Source organism: Perognathus longimembris, chromosome 23, assembly GCF_023159225.1.
Source record: "Perognathus longimembris pacificus isolate PPM17 chromosome 23, ASM2315922v1, whole genome shotgun sequence".
Classification (NCBI taxonomy): Eukaryota; Metazoa; Chordata; class Mammalia; order Rodentia; family Heteromyidae; genus Perognathus; species Perognathus longimembris.
This window is the reverse complement of record NC_063183.1, coordinates 31,157,338-31,181,218: the sequence shown is the minus strand read 5'-3', so window position 1 is coordinate 31,181,218 and position 23,881 is coordinate 31,157,338. Positions and strand designations below refer to the sequence as shown.

Here is a 23,881-nt window from a genome sequence, read left to right as displayed (position 1 = left end):
GTGCCCAGATGGAGGGGATTTGGATTTATTTGACTGTCTGGGCTCTTACACTCCTCAGCAGTGCCTAGGATACACTACACACTCAATAAATACTTCTTAAGTGAATGGGCTCAAGTATTGAAACAGTAGACTCTCCCACCAACCAGAGAACTGGTGGAATGTTCTGTAGGGAAAGTGATGATGACAGGAGTGAAGGAGATGAGAGCAAGGATTGAGGTTTATTGATAATTGTGAACGGCTGCACAATGAAACAACGGTGAGAGGATTCTTTCCTTGACATCTGAAGGGAAGTAAAGCATGACCAAATCCAACTAGTATTCCCCAACTTCTGTGCACACTTCTGGATGGGGCGCCATTGAATCCCTGGGTTCCAAAGAAAGTCCAGTCAAGCCGGTAAATAACCCAAGGAGCCATCTATCCGCCAGATCTCTTCTGTTGCTGATATCAGAGCCTGATGGAGTCTTTCGTGTTGGGAGAAAGGCACGGCTTGCATTTGAACTTGATTGTCTTCCTGACATTTAAAATCTATACATCCAGCCACACTGTCCAGATATTTAGAGCCCAAAGTCTACGTACACATTCTTGTAACCTTTGATGTCCTTAAACTTGTTGCTACTCAGATTAGCTTGGATCTGCCTTTGGCCACTCTTGAAAGGGATCGTCTTCAAAGTGATGGTGGCTTTGTGGTGGGGTTTGAGGACTCCAATGCTGCAGCAGAGAACGGGGAATGTCAGAAAACCCCAGAGGCACAACGATAACACTCAAAGCCCTTGTCCACTCCATTGCTTGTACTATCGGTTCTCCCTAGTCCTGAGCCTGTGTCCAGGAAGGACAGTGCTAATCCCAAGTGTCAAACAGGAGAGGAGGCTGCGCCTGCCCGCCACTTACAGGATTCTCAGTTGCTTCTTAAAGAAGCCGCTGCCTTCCAAGGTCAGCACACAGTCCTCCACCGGCTCCGACAGGGGGTTTGAAAAGATCACCTGGATGGAGAGCAGCTGGTTCACAATGGCTGGTCCTAAGACCTAAACAGAGACCCAGGCGGGAGAAGGAGCGAGAAATTAGTTCTTATTCCCTAATCCACGGGATAGTATGGATACTGCTATGTTGTTTTAGTATAAAGGATTTTATAGGTATGTATTAAATAGTAGCCATTGAGAGATTTCCTCCTGACACTGCCATACATTAAAATATTCTTAACTTCCTTTCTTTTTTGGGGGGAAGGGGGCGTTACTGGGGTTTGAACTTGGGCCCTCGCACTTGCAAGACAGACACTTTATTGCTAAGCCATGACTGTGCCTTTTTTTTTTTAAATTGTTGGGATAGGGTTTTGCTTTCTGTCTTGGTGCATACCTGGGCATGATCTGCCTAAGTTAGGCTTCTCATCGTAGCTACGATAATAGGTGCGTGCGACCATGCCAGCTTCTTCCATTCTTCTAGGGCTCTTCTTGACCAAAGTCCTCCCAATCTCAGCTTTCCAAGTAACTAGGATTACAGGAGTGAGCCACTGGCTTCTGGCTCTCTATTACTCTTATCCTCCATCTCTTAACCTCTCCCCTCCCCTCCCTCTTGCCCTCCCCCCCTTCCCTGCCTGCCTGCTGCCTTCCTTCCCTCCTTCTTTCCTTCCTTTTTTGTCGGTCATGGGCTTGAACTCTGGGCCTGGGCGCTGTCCCAGAGCTCTTCAGCTCAAGGCTATTGCTCTACCACTTGAACCACAGCGCCACTTTCTGTCTTCTGGTGGTTCACTGGAGATAAGAGTCTCATGGACTTTTCTGCCTGGCCTGGCTTTGAACTACTATCTTCAGGTCTCAACTTCCTGAGTAGCTTGGATTGTAGGTGTGAGCCACCAGTGCCCTGGTCCCATTTCTTTTTTACGTCTTCCCCCACCCCCAAGTAGTCCACTTTTACTTTTGTGTCTTTGGTCGTTTGTTTTGTTTGGCTTGGCTTTCCCCTGGCTTCCATAAATGAGAGAAAGCATGCAGTATTCCAAAGGCTCACTTTGGAGGCGTCTAGCAGGCAGGCTGGCATTGGGGAGACAGTACTGAACGTCTTCCCACCCTGAAGGCCGCAGGAGGTCAACAGGAGGGGTCCCCAGAGGCCATCTACTCTAAGCCACGCTTTTGACATTTCAAGGAGCCTGCTCCTTGCTCAAGTAGGCACAGACTGGAAGTAGCAAATCAAATCTCATGGGCTCTTTGCCCATCTGAGCCCCTCCTGTCTGGCTTGTTTTCTCATGCTGATGCTGGGAAGGCCAGCAACAGGAAGTAGCACAGCAGAAGCTGAATCCATGCATGAGACCCACCCAGCCACAAGAGAATGAAGATTTCTCAACAGGAAAGAAAAGGAGAGATTGTTCTCCCCAGCCGATCCCAGCCATCCTGTCAGAGGGCTTCAGCCTCAGCCAGAGCCAAGGGTACCCACAGATCATTTTCAGGATTCTTGCCTACATTAATTATGATGCTTGGAAAGGTCAAGTTGATGATCTTGTTCACCAGGATTTTCTCTGGACTGCTCTTCTCTTCACCCAGGGCACTGATGCGGATTAGTTTGTCTGGTGACAGGTATTGGCTGTACTGGGAATAAGGGATTGTGCAGGGGTAGGTCTTTGCTAGGGAGAGAACACAGGATAAAATGAATGTAGCTGGGCTTGGGATTAAACATGGGATAAAGTGGAAATCAGTGGGGCTTGGGGTTGAACCTGGTGGTTCTTCCATAGAAAGAAAGTTGCCATCATGTACCAAGTCCTGCTGAAGCACTAGCCCTTGGGGTGGGAAAACTGTAGTCATTCTGCTCTTAAATGGGTAGGCTGAGTTTCCAGCCAAGCTCAGATGACGCTAGACTTAGGCTTTCCCCACTAAATTGGCTACTTCTCTTGGAGGTAGCAAAGGGGGAAGAGAGAGGAGAAAGAAAGGAAGATAGATGGATAAGGAAGAAGGGGGGAGAAAGAGAGGGAATATTCCCCAGAGCCCTGTTGTCTGGCTCCCTCCCCCCTACCCCCGCAACGTACACCATGACACAACCAGCTATGAACCCAGTATGTTCCATGCCTGTGTTCAGAGTCCATACCTTCTTCAGGAAGCAGTGTAATGAAGGCTGTGTCCTGCCAGAATGGGTCCAAGGGGCTGCCATCATGCAAAAGGGACTGGGCACTCAGGTTCACTTTGAGGTCCTTAAACTGGGCTGACATGTTGAGGGCCAGCAGGACAAAGTTGATGTCCTGGCCCATGTTAGGTGGGTCAAGTAGCTCGAATTTCAGGGAGACCTGAATAACATTGCTTGGTTGAAGGGCCGGTGTATCCAGGCTCCGAGGACTGTCCTGGCTTCGTGGCATGCGCCTCGAGTGTTCTGAGTGTGCACTGTCAGATTGTTGGGACCCTCCATCCTTCAACTTCTGTAGAGCCTTCTGATACACCTGCCTCTCTTGGGGGGAACCTAGGAGAGTAGGACACATTATCAGCTATGGGTGAGGCAAACCAAAGGGGCGAACCTTGGATAAACACCCAACTCTCAAACACCTCTACCAACAGCGCAGGGGCTGGGGAGTTTTAGAACTTCATTTCAAGCTCAGTGGCTCACACCTGCAATCCTAGCTACTCAGGAGGCTGAGATCTGAGGATCATGGTTTGAAGCCAGCCCAGGCAAGAAAGCCCGTGAGATTCTTATCTCGAGTGGTAAGAGTGCTAGCCTTGAGCGAAGAAGCTCAGGGGTAGCACTTAGGCCTTGAGTTCAAGCCCTAGGGCCAGTGCCCCTCCCCCCAAAACAACTTTATTTCAGTAATGCATAGTTTCCCTCATTCATTTACTCTTTTCTAAGAGTCAGACTTCACGTAAGTACTTAACACTGTTCATCTTGTCAGGCATTCAAGAAGTATATTGTTATTTTTTTTGCCAGTCCTGGGGCTTGAACTCAGGGCCTGGGCACTCTTTCAGCTTCTTTTGCTCAAGGCTAGCACTCTACTACTTGAGCCACAGCGCCACTTCAAGCCTTTTTGTTTATGTGGTGCTGAGGAATCAAACCCAGGGCTTCAGGCATGCTAAGCAAGCACTCTGCCACCAAGCCACCTTTCCATCCCTGTTGTTGTTATTTTTATAGATGAAGAAAAGGAGGCTCCAAATGATCATGGTACTTGCCAGCATCATAGAACTAGCAAGAAGCAAGATCCACGTGAAAATTAGCTCTGTTGACTCGTATACATGAAGCCCTGGGTTCGATTCCTCAGCACCACATATATAGAAAAGGCCAGAAGTGGTGCTGTGGCTCAAGTGGCAGAGTGCTATCCTTGAGCAAAAAGAAGCCAGGGACAGTGCTCAGGCCCTGAGTCCATGCCCCAGGACAAAAAAAAAAGAAAGAAAGAAAATCAGCTCTCTCTGACTCTTAAAAACCCATGCTCATGACCACTAAACTGAATCCTGATATCAAGAAGGAACCCCACAAATGTGGAGGATAAACCCCTCAAAGATGGCAGGTATTGGTGAAGCAAGGCAGTGGCTAAGATTTTCCAGTGATACACTCTAGAGATACCAGACTGAACAACGTTCATGTACCAACTACCTTCACCAGAGCCGAGGAAATCAGCTAAGAGGCCGCAATGCCTGTGTTTATTCTAATAAAAGGCAGGAGGGAAAGAGTTGCCTGCATGGAGCTTCCTGGAGAGGGAATTAACTTAGCAGTTATGGGCCTTGGTCCTCCCTGGTGGTGTGCTAGTCTTGGTGCATGATGAACTCAGGATGTGACACATTGGTGGCAACATAGGACCCTGGGGCTGGTCTATCCATGGTGATTCTTCCCAAAGCTGGACAAAGACCTGACCACTGATCACTGTAGATGGTATGCCTGGCCCCAAACAGAGGCGTGTGGGGACAGACTGTTCTTTCCAAGTACTCTCTGGATTTCTATCTGATTCTTTGCCAGCCTACCCACAATGTATTTGGGAAACACATGGGCCAGAATTGTCTTGAAACACGGCAACAGTGGCAGCATAGCAAAAGCAGACAGCCAGAAAAATCAGGGCTTGGGTACCATCTAGTGATGAAATACTGGAAGTGACTATAGGCTCACAGAAAAGAAATAGCCTGCTTAGAACTTTCTGGATTGGCAGGCACAAACTAAGCCAGATTGGCACCATTGGAAAGAAAACAAACTCCTAGTCTCAATAACCAGCTGATACCATACACCAATATTGTACAGGAAACCATGACCTTACCTAATAAGGTGACAGAAACAGACTAGATAGGAATCAGTGCAGGAGAACTCTCAGAGAGGAAACTCAGCGAGCTTGAAGAAAACGCACAAATGTTTCAGTAATTTGAGAAACTTAGCAAAAAGATGAAGACAGTTCAATAATGAAACAAATTTGTGAGTCAAAGATGCATTTAGCAATATATATATGTATATATATATATATATATATATATATATGGCATCAAACAAAAGAAAGGGCTAGGTGGATGCCTCTACCATCCTTCCTGTGGGCACAGAGAGGTGTGGTTCAGATTCGGCGTGTCTGTATCTGTTCCTCCCGGGATCCTGGCAGGCTAGGTAGGAGGAGACGGACTACGAGGGCCCACTGAGCCATGTCGTAGATGGACACGCAGACTCGCCTTTTTTTTTTTTTTTTGGCCAGTCCTGGGCCTTGGACTCAGGGCCTGAGCACTGTCCCTGGCTTCTTCCCGCTCAAGGCTAGCACTCTGCCACTTGAGCCACAGCGCCGCTTCTGGCCGTTTTCTGTATATGTGGTGCTGGGGAATCGAACCTAGGGCCTCGTGTATCCGAGGCAGGCACTCTTGCCACTAGGCTATATCCCCAGCCCCCAGACTCGCCTTGATATGCCACCATTTCCCAGGTTCACAAGGCACCTGTGGGACCTCTGTACTAAATGCTGTCCGTGTCTCTTCCTGCCTCCTTAGCACTTGCCACGTTAGTGTCCATAGTGCTCCTTTAACATGCCACAGCCCATGTGATTCTGTCTGAGGCTTTCTCTACCACAAGTAAAGGCTTTGCCTATCTAGAGGGCAGACCAGAAGTGCCAAGGGGGATTACACCCCCAAAGAGCAGACCCCAACACTAGCTCCCTTGCCTCTTGGGGCCCAATAAATCTTCCATTGTTATTCTACACATCACATTGAATCAATGGTTAGGTGGACAGATTTAATAAGTAAAAATACAGAACTATAATAAATGTAAAAGGGGGAATTATTAGGGTGGAGAACTAGTAGGAAAGGGATAGAGAAGGAGAGGGTAATGGGAGGGAGAATATAATTGAAGTATACGCTATGCATATATGAAAATGTCATAATGAGACCTTTTTTGTCCATTGTAGGGCTTGAACTCTGGGCCTGGGGGCTGTCCCTGAGCTCTTCAGCTCAAGGCTAGCATTCCACCACTTTGAGCCACAGTGCCACTTCCAGTTTTCTGGTGACTAATTGGAGATAAGAGTCTCATGGACTTTCCTGCCCAGGCTGGCTTTGAACAGGGATCCTCAGATCTCAGCCGCCTGAGTAGCTAGGATTACAGGCGTGAGCCACTGGCACCCAGCTAGCTTGTTTGTTTGTTTTTTTAAACCCATTTTAAGAACTGAACAAAGTAAAGGAGGAGGGACATTATAAGATGGAGTAAGGAAGGAAGTGGATATGATCAAATTACTTTATATGCAGGTATAAAAATATCACAATGAAACCCTTTAGTACAATTAACATAGACCAATAAAAATAGTTGTTTAATTTCAGTGTCAGATAAGTCATAATTTGAGACATAATTATGCTAAAGCCTTTTATCTCCTCCTATACCTCATGCTGTAAGTTCCAGCTGTTCAGTGTCAGTGGACTTGATAATTCACTCTACATTGATTTTCTCTATCTCACTTCCTTACCCTTCTGCCAGTTTTCCCTGGAGTACCTCACAAATAAACCACTTGTTTATGAGTCCCTGACTAAGGATCTATTTCCAGGGCAACTCATCCAATAAAACACCAGTCTGTAGCCACTGGAGAGATGGTTGTGCTACTAGGAAGTTTATCTAACAGTCCTGCCTTGATAACTATGAGGATTTGGTTCTAGAACCTCTAAGAATACCAATACCCAAATCCAAAGCCTTTGGCATAAAAATACTACACAAATAATTGGGATACTGGATAGTTAAAGAAATCATGACAAGCCAGGCACCGGGGGGCTCACTCCTGTAATCCTAGCTACTCAGGAGGCTGAGATCTGAGGATCCCTGTTCAAAACTGGAAGTGGTGCTGTGGCTTGAGCTGAAGAGCTCAGGGACGGTACCCAGGCCCAGAGTTCAAGCCCCATGATTGACAACAATAAAAAGAGAGAGTGGGGGGAGGGAAAGGGGGAGAGAAGGGGGAGGCAGGGGAAAATGAGGGAGGAGATAACAAGTTGAACAAGAAATGTACTCACTGCCTTACATAAGAAACTGTAACCCCTCTGTACTTCACTTTGACAATAAAGAAAAAAATAAAAATTATACATGAGAGAGAGAGAGAGAAATAATGATGACTGGCAAAAATGAGAGAGAAAGAATGATAAGAAAGTAAGTCTGTTCCTGTTCAGTGCAGACATAATTTTTCCCAAAATATTTCCTATCCAAATGGATTGAGTCTGTGGACATATGGTGGACTATACCTGTCTCTTAGTGTGTGTCCCCCCTTTGGAGTTGGGACTCTTTGTGTCTATCTCATTGGGCCCCTCAGAGTGGTTGTGGGCGTGAACGTTGGGTTGTACCTTCTTCGTACTTGTAGTTCTCGGTGACGTCATCCCGCTCGTCACTCTGGATGCTCTTTGTGCTGATGAGGTGGCCAACAGTCGTGGTGTCCTGGTGAAGTTTCTCCTCTTTCCCGTCCTGGACGAGCCAGGCCATGCAGTCAGCGTTCACCATGGAAAATGCAAAGCGCGTGTCATAGTTCAGATCCACTTCTCCTTCTTTGATGGCTCTGACAGACGCAGGCCCGCAGCAGTAGAGGCCTAAAGAAGAGAGGGAAGGAGAGCCTTGCAGGGCGGGGGGGGGGGGCAGGCTAGGCAGGGGCAAGGGTGGGGGGGGGGCGGATTCTGTGGGAGTGGCTCCGGCCTTTCCTCTGGACAGCCTCACCATTGCTGGTCTCCTGTGGGGTGGCGTCTAGCACCTGCCAGCCTCCATATCCAAAAGGGAGGTCCTTGCGAGCCATCCAGCATTCATTCCAGACGTGGTAATTCCTGAGGGAGAAACCAGAGTCTGTGACAAACGATGTCCTGCTTCTTTCTAGAGCTGGATAGACAGACTTAGTGCCTGCAGCATTTGAAGCCCCTGTGGGTGAATAGTGACGCGTTTTCTCTCTGTGAGCCTTCTTTTGCCTCCATTTGTATTCCTCTAGTGTCTGTGAATAAAGGTTCCTTCTTCCCTCTGAGCCCACTGAGGTTAAAATGCCTCACACTCTCCCAGCCGGATCCCTGTAGCCCTTTTTTCCCTGTGTGTGGCTGACCAGCAGTGTTGTTGGGGTTCCTTGGGTCTGGAAGTGGGACTTGGGGCCCTCCTGTGGTCACAGCCATAGGCTGAGTATTAGAATGAAGATGGCAACAGCCCAGGCTGGACAGCTTATATGGTGTGAAGATTCTCAGCCCACAATTGTGATTGTGTTCAGCTGCCTTTCTGCCTTTGGGTAGAGATACCACACCCTGGGGTTGAAGAGAGGCAGGGAGCTGCTACAGGACAGCGGGCTATGGTCACAGTCCTGCCCGATTCTCCTGCCGTGGAATCTGCCCGGGATGCACGGCCCTAGAAATAGACGGAGGGATTGCCTCTCACCAAACTGTATCCTTCTTCTTATTCTCCAGGATCCTGCCTGTGCGGTCGTAATACTCGTCTATGATCAGGTTTCCATCCGTGTCATGGCCGGAGTCAAAGTTGGTGATCACGCGGGTGGGGATACCCAGGCACCTCATCACTGCAGACAAGGCAGAGAAGTCACCTGTGGGCTGTGGGTTCAAGGACTCTGTGGATTCCTGGGCTTCCGCAGAGCCCTGGGTCTAGGGAAGGCAGTTATCTAGCATCTGCCGGACCAAGCAGGAACTGTCTGAGGCGTAGAGCTTGTGACATCTCCAACTTCCCTCCCTGCTTCCTAAGCAGGGGTGACTCCGTGGTCGGGTTGCTGTCTGCTCTATCGAGTTGGTCAGAGCCAACAGGAAGTCTAACAAGTTGTCCCGCCTCCTGCCCATGTCAGCAAGCAGGCCAGCCACGCCACTCTGTTGGCAAATGTCAGGGGCCTGACTCAGCTTCATTTATCTTCTAGCCTTAAATCTCCATCTCCAAACCCAAATAGCTGGGATTCTGTTTCTTCCCTGTTATTCGGATTTGGGGCTGAGACCATCAGCTTCTCTGGCGAAGGGCCATGGTTTGGCTTCCCCATTCACCTAGGCATGATATCTTGAAAGCCTCTGTAGGACAGCTACTGTGGATTATGGCTTAAAGAAGAAACTCAGTTAATTTTTTTACAAAGCAAGACTTGGAGCAGACCAATTACGATCATCTCATAACATGAAACATAGACATTTCAAAACAAGAAAGGAAGAAAATAGAGGGGAAAAAAGAGGTACACAGGATGAAGTTTGGCGGTAGCTAGAAGAAGACCCAGCCAAACCATTGGCGCCCAAGAAGCAGAGATTAAAACAGTATCACACTGATTAGAATAACTGATGCTTGAACAAAACGATGTGCCAGACATCTTTGTAAACATGCCAAATACGAACCAGCTGCCTTATGAAAGAACATTTTATATATTTATGGCGTCTCATAAATCATTGGAGAGTAACGGTAAATATGCATTCAACTCTCGTTGTGCAAGAGTTTGGATGGAGATCTAAAGAAAAGTAAAGACAAATAATATACTGGGCCCTTTGGTGAGGTTTCTTCTTTAAGACTTAGGGCTCGGTACAATGGGAACACGAGTAGTATTGAAATAAAAAGATGAAGTACTTAATAAAGGCCACTACCTAGTTAAGTTAGAATGAGTCTTAGAGTACATCTAGCTTGGAGGTTCCCCAAAAGTTTCAAGTAGAAGATGCTATGTTCCAATCACCTCATATGCAGGGATCCAGTTAGGAAAACACACAGTTTGAAGAAGAGAAAGCCCATCCTCACCCATCTCCCATTCCACCCCCCAGCCGCCCAATCAACTGCCAAACACCCAGAAATGGACCTGTGGGTCACACGGTAGAGCACCACGCTTGAGTATACACGTTAAGGGGCAGTGCTCAAGCCCTGAGTTCAAGCCCCAGTACCACGACACACATGCACACACGTGCCTGTGCACACACCTGCAGTCATCATGTCCCTCGTGTCTACTGTCACTTATTATTCCTCCCCCTCCCACCAGCTCTGGACAGCCACTGATGCACTCTGTCTCCCTATAGCTGCCTGTCTATACAGTTTGTTTGTTTGTTGCCAGTCCAGGGGCTTGGATTCAGGACTTGAGCACTGACCCTGGCTTCTTTTACCTCCAGGCTAGCTAGCACTCTGCCATTTGAGCCACAGCGCCACTTTTAGCTTTTTCTATACATGTGGTGCCGAGGAATCGAACCCAGGGCTTCATGTATGTGAAGCCAGCACTCTAACGCTAGGCCATATTCCCAGTCCTCTATAGCGTGTTGACACGTCCCTTTTGGGGAGAGGTTTCAGCCCCCCAGAACATCACGTCTCCTTTACAGTGAAAGGCATCCAGGCTACTTCCCAGTTCCCCAAGCCAAGGAATGAAGGGGCCGATGTTCTTAAGGGGATGGTGGCCAGAACATGAAGAGTCTATTGAGCTACACAGCTCTGTCGTGGACAGGCCCTGGGCACAGGAAAAGTAGCTTAAGAATGTCCTTGAAGGGCTGGGGATATGGCCTAGTGGCAAGAGTGCCTGCCTCATATACATGAGGCCCTGGGTTCGATTCCCCAGCACCACATATACAGAAAATGGCCAGAGGGGGCGCTGTGGCTCAAGTGGCAGAGTGCTAGCCTTGAGCAAAATAAGAAGCCAGGGACAGTGCTCAGGCCCTGAGTCCAAGCCCCAGGACTGGCCAAAAAAAAACAAAAAAACAAAAACAAAACAAAACAAAACAAGAATGTCCCTGAAATTTCCAAGTAACAGCCAGTTAAAGGATGTCAAGGAAGTTGCCTGTCCCGTTCCCCCACCCCAAAAATGTAATATTATCTTTTCTCATCTGCATAATGGTTCTCATGCGTCCTACTTTATAGATACTTTGTCTATTTTATAGGCTGCAGGGCAAGGTAGAAATAGTGGCAATGTCAAGTGTGTGCCCACAGCAATGTGTGTGGAACAGGTTGTTGGCAGTGTTCCTGAGCCAGTACAGCCTGGTGGTTAGAACACGGTTAGCCAGACCTGGGAGCGAGGCAGACTCTGCCGGTTTCCTCAGCTGTTAAGTGGAAACGAGGAAAGAGTTGCAAAGTCGTTTAGGGGATGGACCAAAACAGCACTAGCCAATTCTAACATGTATTACCTACGCTTGCTAGCCTCCACAAATGGACTACTTCTACCCTTCCCAGAGGTAGGAACCACTACTTTCCCCATCCATGTTTGAGGAAATGGAGGCACAAGTGATTCGAGCAAGGTTTCCTTGCCGATTAATGGGAGTGCTTTTATTTACGATACCTTCTTTGATTATGACTCACTTTCTTTGGTTGGAGTTACACTCATTCACATTCCAAAACCATTAAGTGGAAATGTTCAGAAGTAAACCATTTAGTAGTCTTGGGTTGTATGTTATGCTGAGCAGCGTGATGGAGTTTCCAGCCATCCTGCCTAGGGTATGACTCACCCCTTTACCCAGTGTACCCACTTGGTAGCCTCCTGGGTTATCAGATCCCCTGTTGTTGTATTACAGTACTTGGGTTCAAGTAACTTAACTTAATAATCACTCAGAGGCACAAGAACAGGGATGCTGGCAGTTTTATTATGGTGTGTTGTTATACTTGCTTTTATTCTTAGTTTTTATTGTTTATCTCTTACTGTGCTTAATCTATAAATTGAACTTCCTCATAGGTATGCATATATAGGAACGTACGTGTGTGTGTGTGTGTGTGTGTGTGTGTGTGTGTGTGTGTGCGTTACTATCTATCTTATTAAAAAAAACATGCTTTGACAAGGGCTAAGGAATTTGGCTACCTCCTTTTGTTTTAGTTGAGGACCAAATCTGGGCCTTCTCCATCTTTTCTTTATGGAAGCATAATTGGAACACAGTGCTTGGCACAGAGTAAAGATTCAAGTGTTGGGTGAATGGGTAAAGTTTTTAGATTGCCACATATATTAATCTATAATACAATAGTCCTTTTGGTAAAAGCTAATTGAGCTGCAGCTGGACCAGGCCATATTTGACCCCCCATGAGTTGTCCAACTCATGGTTTCCAAGGTCACGGGAGGGCCATGATTCTGGTAAACATTTTAATTGCTCTGCTGGGATTGCATAACCTCTACCCACTGTCTCCACCTCTCTCATCACCTGGTTCCAGACTACCACACCCAAACCTGGCTCCCTCCCTACACACACACACACACACACACACACACACACACACACACACACACACACCCTTGGCCCTTGAGACACTTGGTTTTCCCTCCATACTAACAGGTTCCTCTTTACCTTCAAAATGTCCATTCTCCAACCTGTCAATCTTACATCTTTTGATATCAAACCTGTTGAATTACTTGGTTCTTAGCCCTCAGCCATCAAGCCATCCAACTCAAGACCACGCATCACAGTTGCAGAGATGGGGCGCACTCAGTCTGTCCCCCTCTGTCAGTGTTGGACAGCAATCTCTGTGTGCCCTTGGCCTGCTCCTGTGTGTTCAGCAGCCTATGGCTCTCGGGGATTCCTCCAGCCGGGTGTCACATCCAGCTGGGTGCCTGGTGACAGGCCTAGGACACGTGTGTTCATAGACTTCACCGAACCTGTCACATTGGAAATTTCTACACCAAAGGCTTAGACTATATCAATAAACTCCAACTTAGGGCCACATCTGGCCATTCTGGATTCTACTGGAGTCCTGTAGGTGGGAGCCTTGTCTGACATCTTTCCCCCAGATAACATGAATAATCATGAGGTACGAGGCTATGCATGTCAAGAGGCTGACGGCTGGCCTGAGCATGGGGCAGAGCGTGGGTGAGGCCCAGGAGCAGGAGCGTGGCCCTGGGTGAGGCATGAAGAGGCAGAGGGCCTCGACTGTCACCTCCCACACGTGACTCACTTCCAGATGCCACTTCCCTAAACTGTCCTCCTCACCTCCTCCAGTGGCTTGCTCTTCTTGCCACACACAAATCCAACTACCGTGTGCCTTCTTTACCCCCCCCCAAGTATTTCTCTTCCATTAATCTAGCATCCACCCCTTCTCTGAAAAAAATTGGTCTTCATGTGATCTTGGAACAACTTCAAATTCAAAGTCATTTACTTACTTAGCCCGCCATATTGTACTCATCCTAAGGCCCAAACCACAGCTCGGCAGCACATTTCCCTCCAATGCGATTATCTTCAGCAAGCCCATTCTCTGGGTTCAGAGAGGGTACAATTAGTGTTTAAGTGCTCCGATTACTTGGTCTTTCATCTCAGTTCTCTCTTGGACCTGGCCAGTTTCTTCTGTCTTAGGACCATTTTGTTAGGTTGTGTGAAAAAGGGAAAAGACGTCAAGTTTGGGGATGTGTCCTCTTTAGAACCATCACCTAAAATAAACCAGAATTTGTGAGACCTAAGGTTTGTGATAAGATTTAGCCGGAGAGGGCTTCCCTGTCAATATTCTTTGATGGGAAGCATGAACCTGGGGCCAAATGGCTCAGAGGACTCCTCCTACCGCCTCACACAAGTCCTTTCCACTTCTTACCTGTGCACATGACAGCAGCAAAGACCCAGCACTGCCCGTAGCGCACGGGCTGGCAGGCGGTGGCGTGCCACTGCTTAAGGATGGCCACACTTCCCGTCCATTCTGCAGGGTGGGTACCATCCACGTAATTCTCACTCCAGTTGCCATTTAACACCCCGTTGTCATCATTGCTGTTGATCTGCAGAGAAGCCACATACAGAAGAACAAGTTGTGTATCTGGGGTTGGGGTGGGGGTCCCTTGGAACATCCATGGGCCCTGAGACACAGAGGAGACCTCTGGACCTCACTTTACTGGGGAACTCCAGCCCTGCTGGAAGATGGAGGCCAATGGTTCTGGGTTGCGTTCTTTTGTTCATTTAGTCCCCTTCTGGCTTAATTTCCTGTGAAGAGGGAGCTTGGCCCTGGATGAATTTTGTTGGTTTTGGTTTTTAGTGCTATGAATGGAACCCAGGGCCTTGAGCAGGCTAGGCAAGCGGTCTGCCATTGATCTATGTTCTAGCCTTTCTGGGTCCTTTTTTTTTTTTTTTTTTTTTTTTTATCTCTTTTGCCAGTCCTGGGCCTTGGACTCAGGGCCTGAGCACCATCCCTGGCTTCTTTTTGCTCAAGGCTAGCACTCTGCCACTTGAGCCACAGCGCCACTTCTGGCTTTTTCTATATATGTGGTACTGGGGAATCGAACCCAGGGCTTCATGATTATGAGGCAAGCAATTTACCACTAGGCCGTATTCCCAGACCCTCTGGGTACGTTTAAAAATACTTTCAGAACAAAGAAAAGCTAAAAACAACAAGACTATTCCCTAAGCTGAAGTGATACACAGCTTTTCAAAACATGGGATCTGGAATGAACAGAGGTGAGGCTCTATTCCCAGCTGTTTCCGAGCTCAGTTGAGGAGACCTACATTGTGGTGTCACCCTCACCCAAAATGTCTTTGCAGGGGGATTCTGCTTCATGAATCCCCCTCTCCCCACTGCAGGGAGCAAATGAGAGGGCCGCAGTCCCCTCGCACACCGAGAACCTCACCATAGCGCACACCACTCTGCTGATGTAGACAGGGCTTCCTCTCAGGGCACAGTCTGTGGATGGGTCGATCTGGAAGTGCAGACTCTTGTCTAGCAGCTCCAAGCAGATGTCTAGAATATTCTCTTCAAACTGCGAGAGGAAGTGCAGAGAAGAAAATTACCCATGCTTGGCATGAATCTAGGAAGAAATATGCAACCCCCACCCACCCAGTGCTCCAAGAGAGTATGTCTACGAAGTAACTGGAAGGTAACTGTCAAACAGAACAACCATGAACGGCCTCCCAGGCCGGTGTGGGATGTCCAAGGTCTGGAGTTTTACCTCACTGAATGAGTGTGCCATGCAAGTCAAGTTCCCTCCCGCTCGCGGTAAAATGAGTTTTGTGATTACTGAGTTGTCTCAAGTCCTGCCTCGGTGAAAATTCTCTTTCTCCCTTCTCCGTCCATCCATCTTGGATCCCCTCCCGGATCCCCCGAGTTGTTCTTGCTCAAACCAAGTTGCCATTTCTTCCATACTCACCAGCTGATCACTGGCAGCCATACGGAGGTGGTGGTGGGAACCTACCACGATACCCACAACCCACTGGGCTCTGGACTGACCAATCACGTGGGAGTTGTGAAACTCCCCTCTCCCCCCCACCCCCAGGGTAGCCTGCTTCCTCCCTTGCTCTTCAGACCTACTAGATGCCTCTTCCTCCTCTGAGGCCTTCCCCGGCCTACGCTGCGGTGCGTTGTGGTGCGTAGCCCTGGGTGCATCCCCGTGTGTATCACGTGGTTACACGTTATAGTGAAGGTCCGTCTTTCCTGCCTGAGTGGAGGCTCTCTCCAATCCAGGCCTGGCACTGTCCCCAGCCCATCGTAGGGACCCCATATATCCTTGTAAAAAGATGTCACTGTAAATGAATGTTTGTGTCCATGGTCACTACTCAGGAGGCCTCTCCAGTCTGTCTTCTAGGGGACAGTGTGGCACATCACTTTAAAATAGAGCGGAGAGGCTGGAGAGGTAGGTGGGGATTTGATGATTCCTAAAGAAGGCTGGCACTTTGGTTCTTCAATCGTTCATCTCCACAGCTCCTTCCCTCTCCTGTGTCACCATTTTTTTTTTTTTTTGCTCCAGCAATATCAAATTCCTCATAAACCCTGTAGCAGGCCAAACTTGTTTCTGGCCTTTGTGTCTTGGCTCAGGCCTGTCCTCGGCCTTCACTTGGCTAACAGCTCAAGCACCCGGAACCTTTTTTGGTACCTTGTGCTCATCTAAGAGCCTTCCTCCTAGTTTCTAGAGCATTCTGCACATATTTCTCAATCTTACTGTATATAAGTGACCTGTGGAAGCAGGGACAGCAGTTGGTTGGTTGATTGATTTGTTTTTGTAGTCCTGGGGTTTGAACTCAGAGCCTCACACTTGCTAGACAAGAGTTCTACCACTGGGCTGGGGATATGGCCTAGTGGCAAGAGTGCTTGCCTCGTATACATGAGGCCCTGGGTTCAATTCCCCAGCACCACATATACAGAAAACGGCCAGAAGGGGCGCTGTGGCTCAAGTGGCAGAGTGCTAGCCTTGAGCAAAAAGAAGCCAGGGACAGTGCTCAGGCCCTGAGTCCAAGCCCCAGGACTGGCCAAAAAAAAAAAAAAAAAAAAAGAGTTCTACCACTTGAGCTACTCCACCAGCCCAAGGTCAGCGTTTTATTTTTACATATTTAGTACTTCCTCCATCTTCCACTATTCACATATCTCTAATACCTTCCTGGCACTTCCTGAGCAGAGACACTCAGTATAGGCTTACTGAAGCAGACAGACAGAAAAGGAAGGGCCAGGGCTCAGAAAGCAGCAGCTCTTTCTCCCTTTTAATTTTCATAGATGACAACAAACTTCTACCCAGGCTCTCACAAGATCCCACATTGAATAAGCTGTTGGGTAAATAAGGTGGGACCAGTTGAGGTTGCCTGTTTCCTCTGAACTGGAGCCCCATGGGGTCTGAAGGCCACATGTGTTGAAACTCTAGGGACGTTTAGAAGAGGAACCTGTAGCCAGCGGACATAAAGCTCTGCAAGGAACCCCCAGTGTCCCAGCCGACACCCATTCTGAATGGCCAGGGGCTGATACGCTCCCTTCCTCAGAGCCTACAGGGCTGAGACTCAGCCTAGAGACCTTTCTCCCCTGCCTGCCCTTGGACTTCCCGGAAGCACCTGCCGGAAGGGGTGGGCGAGTGTTACGTGAAGAGACAGGCTTCCAGAAAGACAAAGGTTGCCAAGCATTACATAGGATGGGACACTATTTTTACCTAGCATATCATATATTCTTTTACATTATATTTTTATTATCTTTAAGTAGTTGTACAATGGGGTCACCATTCAAGAAATCAGTTTATAAATACAATGTATCTTGATTGATGTCACAGATCATACATTTTGTGAAGATATGAAGGAAGCAAAGCATAGAGCTGCAGTTACCAAATGGGTAACAGTGTTTAAGATGACCAACATGCTCTCCGTGTACACTTTTGCAAACTATGTAGCTCAGGAAGGTCTCAAATTCAAGATCTTTCCTGCCTCCTGCCTCAGCCTCCTGCCTGCTTGGATTATAGGCATGGAACACCATGCCTGGCTTTGAGACAATCATGTGCATATTACAATGAAAAGATGTATCATCAAAACAAAGGGTGAAGTGGTAGTCATGAGGTCAAGAGAGATGCATTGCTACACATTATCCCTGCTTCCGTCTATGTTCGGGGCAAATTTTCATCAGGGTGACAGATTTTATGAAAGAATCCATTCCTAAGGATTGTGTGGATGCAACGAGAAGGTGGAAAGTGGGACACCCCTGCCCCCCCACTGGAGACAGTTTAAAGCACAAAAATAGCAGGCGTTGTCCTTGCCATTGTGTGTGTGTTTTCTCTTCATCGTCACCACCATCCTCAGTGTCGTTATGCGGCCCTTTCCCTCTAGGTCTTATTGCCCAATTCAAAGGTGATCAGCAAAGACACACACCTCCCTAGCAGCCTGAGTCACATTTCATACCGTTCTGGTGCCATTTAGTTATCCTTGGTCAGCAGTTTAGCCTGCTTCCCCTCCCATGTCTTCACAAACCCAGAGTCTGGATGGGCTGAGACTCACCTGGCCGTAGTTCCACGGACACGGGCGGATCCAGTTCTTGTTCCCTTGGTAGATGAAGCCATAGTCATTCACAACATACTCCTGTCTCTGGGGCTCACTGTCCAAGAAGACAGCATCACCTAGGAATCAACATGGGAAGGGGCAAAGCAGAAAGGTCATCTTGTTCTTCCTGTCCCGTTCCTATCCCCACAGTCCTGTGGAATCTGAGTTCTGGACAGCGCACCAGATGATGCCAAGAGGGGGACCCATGGGGTGGGTCTTAGGAGCACTACTACCGGCAACAGACTCGACATAAACGTGACGCAGAACAACAAATTTTACATGTGATTGAATAGAAATACTTTTCTTTTTTGCCAGTCCTGGGCCTTGAACTCAGGACCTGGGCTCTGTCCCTGAGCTTCTTTTTGCTCAAGGCTAGCACTCTGCCACTTGAGCCACAGCGCCACTTCTGGCCGTTTTCTATATATGTGGTGCTGGGGAATCGAACCCAGGGCTTCATGTATACGAGGCAAGCACTCTTGCCACTAGGCCATATTCCCAGCCCCTTCTTCCTTTTGTATTGCTTTCTCTCAGTCTTGTTTTTTTCACTTCCCTCCTCCAATACTCAACAGAGTACATTTAAGACTTTTAAAATAAAAAGTTCAAGTTAACATAAAACGTATGATGAAGAAAGATGTTACCAGGGATCAAATATAGTCATGACAGTTTCCTACTTAAGATGATCGGATTCATTATTTCAAAATTCTAAACAAGTAAATAAGCAGGAAGGTCTTCCGGTCCTAGCTGTTGTGCTTGGAGTTGGAGGCTGAGTTCAGAGACTGGCGAGTTTGTGGGCAGCCGGGCGGCGGAGCAGGGAGACCTTTGAGGTTAGCTCTCTGGCAGCCCTGACAGACAGAAATGCAGGAGCCCTGCACGGACACCAGCCTCACCTGGACACCAAGGGTTGAAGAGCAGGACGAACGTCCCGAGCTGGTAGGCGGTGACAGCCCCCTGAAAGGAGTCGATGCGGATCTTCAGGACGTACCGCCCCACAGCTGCGGTGGGTGGGGCCCACAGACTCACTTCCATGGAGTTGGCCTCATTGGTCTCCAGGGAGGCAATCCAGGGGCTGGGCCCACTGCCTCTCGTCGGGCTGAACACCGCCCGAGTCCCTTTAGCCAAGTCTGGCAGAGGTCCTAGGAAGGAAGTAGAGCAGAGACTCCCCATCCTGTCAGCACCGTCACCCCCAGCCCACATGGGTACACGCACACACACACACACACACACACACACACACACACACACACACACACACACTCCCCTTCCCTGCGGCCCAGCTGAGCAGCTCACCGGTCTCAGCAACAAAGATGATGCTGTCCAGGCCTGGCTGGAAGCCCCGGTTCCTGAAGTACAGGGTGATGGTGAAGGGCTGGCCCCGCCGCACAAGGAGGTGGTCGAGGCTGATCTCCTCCGTGTGGTGCTGCACGTTATTCCGGGAGCTCTGGAAGTCCATGAGGGCCACCTCCAACCCTGTGATGGGGAAGCAAGAGGCCCAGTCTTGTCTACCACTTACTAGTTGAGCAAACTTGAGAAAGTAACTTAGCCTCAGCATCCCATTGGTTAATTATGTTGGTAAAATAACACCAACCCCACAGGGTTGACAGGAGAATCACATCGGGTGTGTGCATGCAAGGTCCTCTCTCTCCCTCCCTCCCTCCCTCCCTCCCTCCCTCCCTCCCTCTGTTCCTCCCTAATTTCTCTGACCATCTATCCATCTTCTTTGCCTTGTCCTGGATGTTCGTGTCTTTCTGCCTCTATCTTTACTTGTGGACCCACCTTAGCTTGATTTCTCTCTTCAGCCTTGCATGCCTTCAGATTCACCCCAATGCTACTTACCTTTCTTTTCTTTCATTTTCTTCATCTCTTCTTTCACTTCTTCTTTTCCTCACTCTTTCTATCTATCTTTCTTTTGCTAGCTGATTGGACATAGTCTGGAGGATTTGTGTGTCAGGGCTGGCTCTGATACTTGATTCTCAAATCTCAGCATCCTAAGTAGCTTAGATGAGGTATGAGCCACTAGCACCTGGCTGTTGGTTATTTTCAAGGATGCTCTGCGCTCTGGCCAGCCGGGGCTGTGTTCCTGCTGCTTGGGTTTCCCTGTGTTATTGGGCATGACAGAAGCTCACCACTCTGCCCAGCCTTTGTGCTTCCCCCATCGCTGGAAGCACTACACTCAGCCATTTGATGAGATGGAGTCTCTTAAACTTCTTTTTTACCCAAGTAGGCCTTGAACCACTATCCCTGATCTCCACCTCTCAAGTAGCCAGGATGACCGACTTGAGCCACCACACCTGACCCGTGTCAACCGCTTTCCTGGACTCAAGTTCACAGTCTCATTTGTTCTTATACCAGCTTCCAAACCTGGATGCAAGTCCCAGGATTAGCTTCCCTGGACTAGCTTCCCTGTTTTTAGCAATTTGATTATTCTTTGACCATTACCAATATCATGTGGCCAGTATCCTGGGGTACTGAGGAAAATCCAGAGGTTCTGCTAAAACACGAACTGAAGTCACTCTTCTCCAGTTGTGCCTCTCCCAGGAGGGCTCGGGTTTTGACTTCTGTTGTTTCTGAGTTGTTAGTGTTGTTGTTTTAAGGCAGGGTCTTGCTATATAGCCTAGAACTCTCTCTGTAGCCTAATCTGGCTTCAAACTCATGGTCCTTCTACTTTCATGTCCCATGTTTCTGGCTTCTTGTTTGACCATGGTCTCCAATCACTTAGGGTTTGTCTAGTTTTTCAATTACATTATGCTCCCCCACCTATTTTTGAGTCTACAGCAATTTTCATGTCACCAAGTCCCTTCAGTCTCTCCATTACCACAACCCTGGTGTCTATTCCACACACACATTATTTTCCACTCTCCTTGTCTCATTCCTAGTGACTCTAGCATCCTCCAACAAGTCTTCTGCCTCTGGGTCTCTCCACACCACCTCTCCTTAACACCTGATCAGATAAGATTTCATCAAGATATTTGATCATGCCGTGATTCTGCATTGCTTATGGGTGTGCAAAATGGTGTAACACTTTGGAGAGCACAGGCATTGCATGGAATGTTGAACACAGAGGTATCATGCAGTCCAGAGTCCCACCTTTAGGCTTATACCCAAGATAGATGAAAGTGTACGTCCACACAAAACCTGTACCTGAAAGAAGCATTAGTTGCAGTAGCCAAAGATGGAAATGATCCAAATGTCCATCAGCTGATGCACCCACAAACTGTGGACTGGCCCTATCATGGAAAGCTGAACATGCTACATGGAGGAACCTTGAAAAATTAATGCTCAATGAAAGCAGTCAAACACAAGAGGGTACCTGTTCTACAATTCCACTAATATGAAATTCCAAAAAAACGCAATCCATAGAGACAGAAAGTAGATTAGTCATTGCCAGAGGTGGAGGAAGGTAGAAGGGAATGTGACTTCTAATGGATTAAGAGCTTCTTTTTGAGGTAATGACAGTGTTTAGTGGGAAGCTCACAACTACTAAAGCCCACTGAATTGTGTAGCTTCTTTTTATATTCATTTATTTATTTGTGTATTTAGTTTTGCTCATACCATGGCTTAAACTCAGGGCCTCAAGCTCTCACCTGGCTTTCTTGCTTATGCCTGACACGCTACCACTTGAGCCACAACTCTAGTCTAGCATTTTGCTGGTCAACTAGAGAAAAGAGTCTCTCGGGCTTTTTGGACTGTACTAGCTCTAAGCCTTAATCCTCAGATCTCAGCCTCCTGAGTAGCTGGGATTACAAGCATGAGACACCAACTAAGTTCTTTTGATAACTATGAACACATCTTTCTCATGAAGTCATTTATCGTTGATGTTGTTAATAAATATAAGTGGTACCATCCTATACTTATTTCAGATTTTGTTTTCTCTCAGCACTTGTATCTCAGCCTGTGTACTGTGGTGTAGCCACTCTTCTAAGCACCTTAGCATAGTTAGGACATCACAGTCTTGGAGGGACAAAGTGTTATATTATCCACACTCAGAAATGAAAACAACAACAACAACAACAACAAAATAAGACTCATGTTCTGGTAAAGCCCAGGATTCCTGACCCAAGTCCAGTGCTTTTTCCATTAGCAGCGCCACCCAATCCTGCCAGGTGGGAAGGCATGTGTGGCTTTTTCCTAATAGTGGAAAAAGCAGCTCACCCCTTGTAAGACTAGTTGAGTAGACACGAGCACCAGCTGGCTTCCGCTCACGTTAGCACATGACGCAGACTACCCAACAAGTGTGGGAGCATCCCTGACAGGGAGATGGCAGGAACAACTTTTAAAGTATGTGAACTCAGGATCAGTCCTAGAGAGACATCCCCTCTTGAGTAAAAAAAAAAAAAACAAACCAGACACATACATACAATAGTTCATTGCAATACTGCTTATAACTGAGAAATCAGAAACAGGTTGTTTTAAATCGCAGTTGGAGGGCTGGGAATATGGCCTAGTGGCAAGAGTGTTTGCCTCGTATACATGAAGCCCTGGCACCACATATAGAAAACAGCCAGAAGTGGCGCTGTGGCTCTAGTGGCAGAGTGCTACCCTTGAGCAAAAAAAAAAAAGCCAGGGACAGTGCTCAGGCCCTGAGTTCAAGGCCCAGGACTGGCCAAAAAATAAATAAAGAGTTTTATTAAGTCTCAGTTGGAGAGGGGATTAATAGATCACTTATGCACATATTGTGTGGTAGATCTATAGGTACTGATTGACGTGGACAGAGCTCCTGTCTCTTGCAGGAAAATGTTTACAGAATCATAGTCAGATTGCAGGAAAATATTTACAGAATGATGATAAAATGGATATACAAAAAAACCTTATGTACTAACCTGTTGAATTCCATTGTGTATATATATATATATATATTCATCTTATATTATTACATACACATATATATATATATAAATGATAATATGTAGACAAAAGTCTGGTAACGGGTTATTCTGGAGCTGGAAGTAAAATCAGGGCACTAAAGCTTTATCTGTCATTTTTTTACTCCAATATATGTGTTCAAATATTTCTTCTGTAGTTAAAATGTGTATACTTTTTAAAATAAAAATGTGTATACCAAAGAGTAAACAAAGATGAAGCTGTTCAACTTGTAGAGCAAGTTGAAAGTTCATCCCTGTAAGTGATTTCAACCAAAGCTCACAGCAGCTCTTTCTAGAGAGACAGACGATGTGGAAAGAAGGATGGTGGCAAGAAGGTCATAGAACGAGACTCCTGAAATGAGGGAGGATGCGAAGACACGCAGATTTAGAGAACTGTAGAAATGGAAGACAACTTCAAGACTGTGGTCTAACCCTTTTCATTTTTCAGGCATAGGAGCAAGAATGAAAGAAATGACTTGGGGCTGGGAATGTGGCTTCATGGTAGAGCGCTTGCCTTGCCTTGCATGCACGAAGCCCTGGGTTCCATTCCTCAGCACCATATACACAGAAAAAGCCAGAAGTGGCGCTGTGGCTCAAGTGGCAGAGTGCTAGCCTTGAGCACAAAGAAGCCAGGGACAGTGCTCAGGCCCTGAGTTCAAGCCCCAGGACTGGCAAAAAGAAGAAGAAATTACTTGCCCAGTGGTGGAAAGCTGTTTGTGGCCGAGAGGGAGAGGCGCCCTCCGCCCTAGTCCCTGGCTCTGCCCATCTCGCCCAGCTGTGGAGGTGGCCATGTTGACATGCACTTGTGCTTCACCTCTCAGCCTCCACCCTGCCTCCTGATTCTTGTATACCCGAATATCCTGAGGACTCTTTCTGGGTCAGCTCTGTTCATTCCTTTCTTTCTCTCAATTCACCCTTCTGCCCTTGCCTTTTTACCATCTTCTCCGTATCCTTTCCGTCCCTACGTTCCAAAGCTCCGTGGTCCTCCCTACCTTGTGCCAT

General features: G+C 47.6%; 1 protein-coding gene across 2 annotated transcripts; it reads right to left on the bottom strand.

The window, feature by feature from the left end:
• Positions 1-554: 554 nt before the first annotated feature.
• On the bottom strand, positions 555-23,881 carry Tgm5 (transglutaminase 5). 2 transcript variants are annotated; one of them, XM_048332616.1, is made up of 13 exons: positions 23,872-23,881; positions 19,308-19,487; positions 18,908-19,153; positions 17,979-18,097; positions 14,870-14,998; positions 13,849-14,026; positions 8,782-8,920; positions 8,089-8,192; positions 7,725-7,964; positions 3,064-3,429; positions 2,445-2,605; positions 889-1,022; positions 555-708 (listed from the first exon to the last, which is right to left on the bottom strand). In XM_048332616.1, exons 1-13 carry the CDS (start codon positions 23,879-23,881, stop codon positions 555-557), a joined length of 2,160 nt encoding a protein of 719 aa, XP_048188573.1. The 2 variants fall into 2 exon arrangements, with proteins under 2 accessions (XP_048188573.1, XP_048188574.1); XM_048332617.1 differs by lacking the exon at positions 18,908-19,153.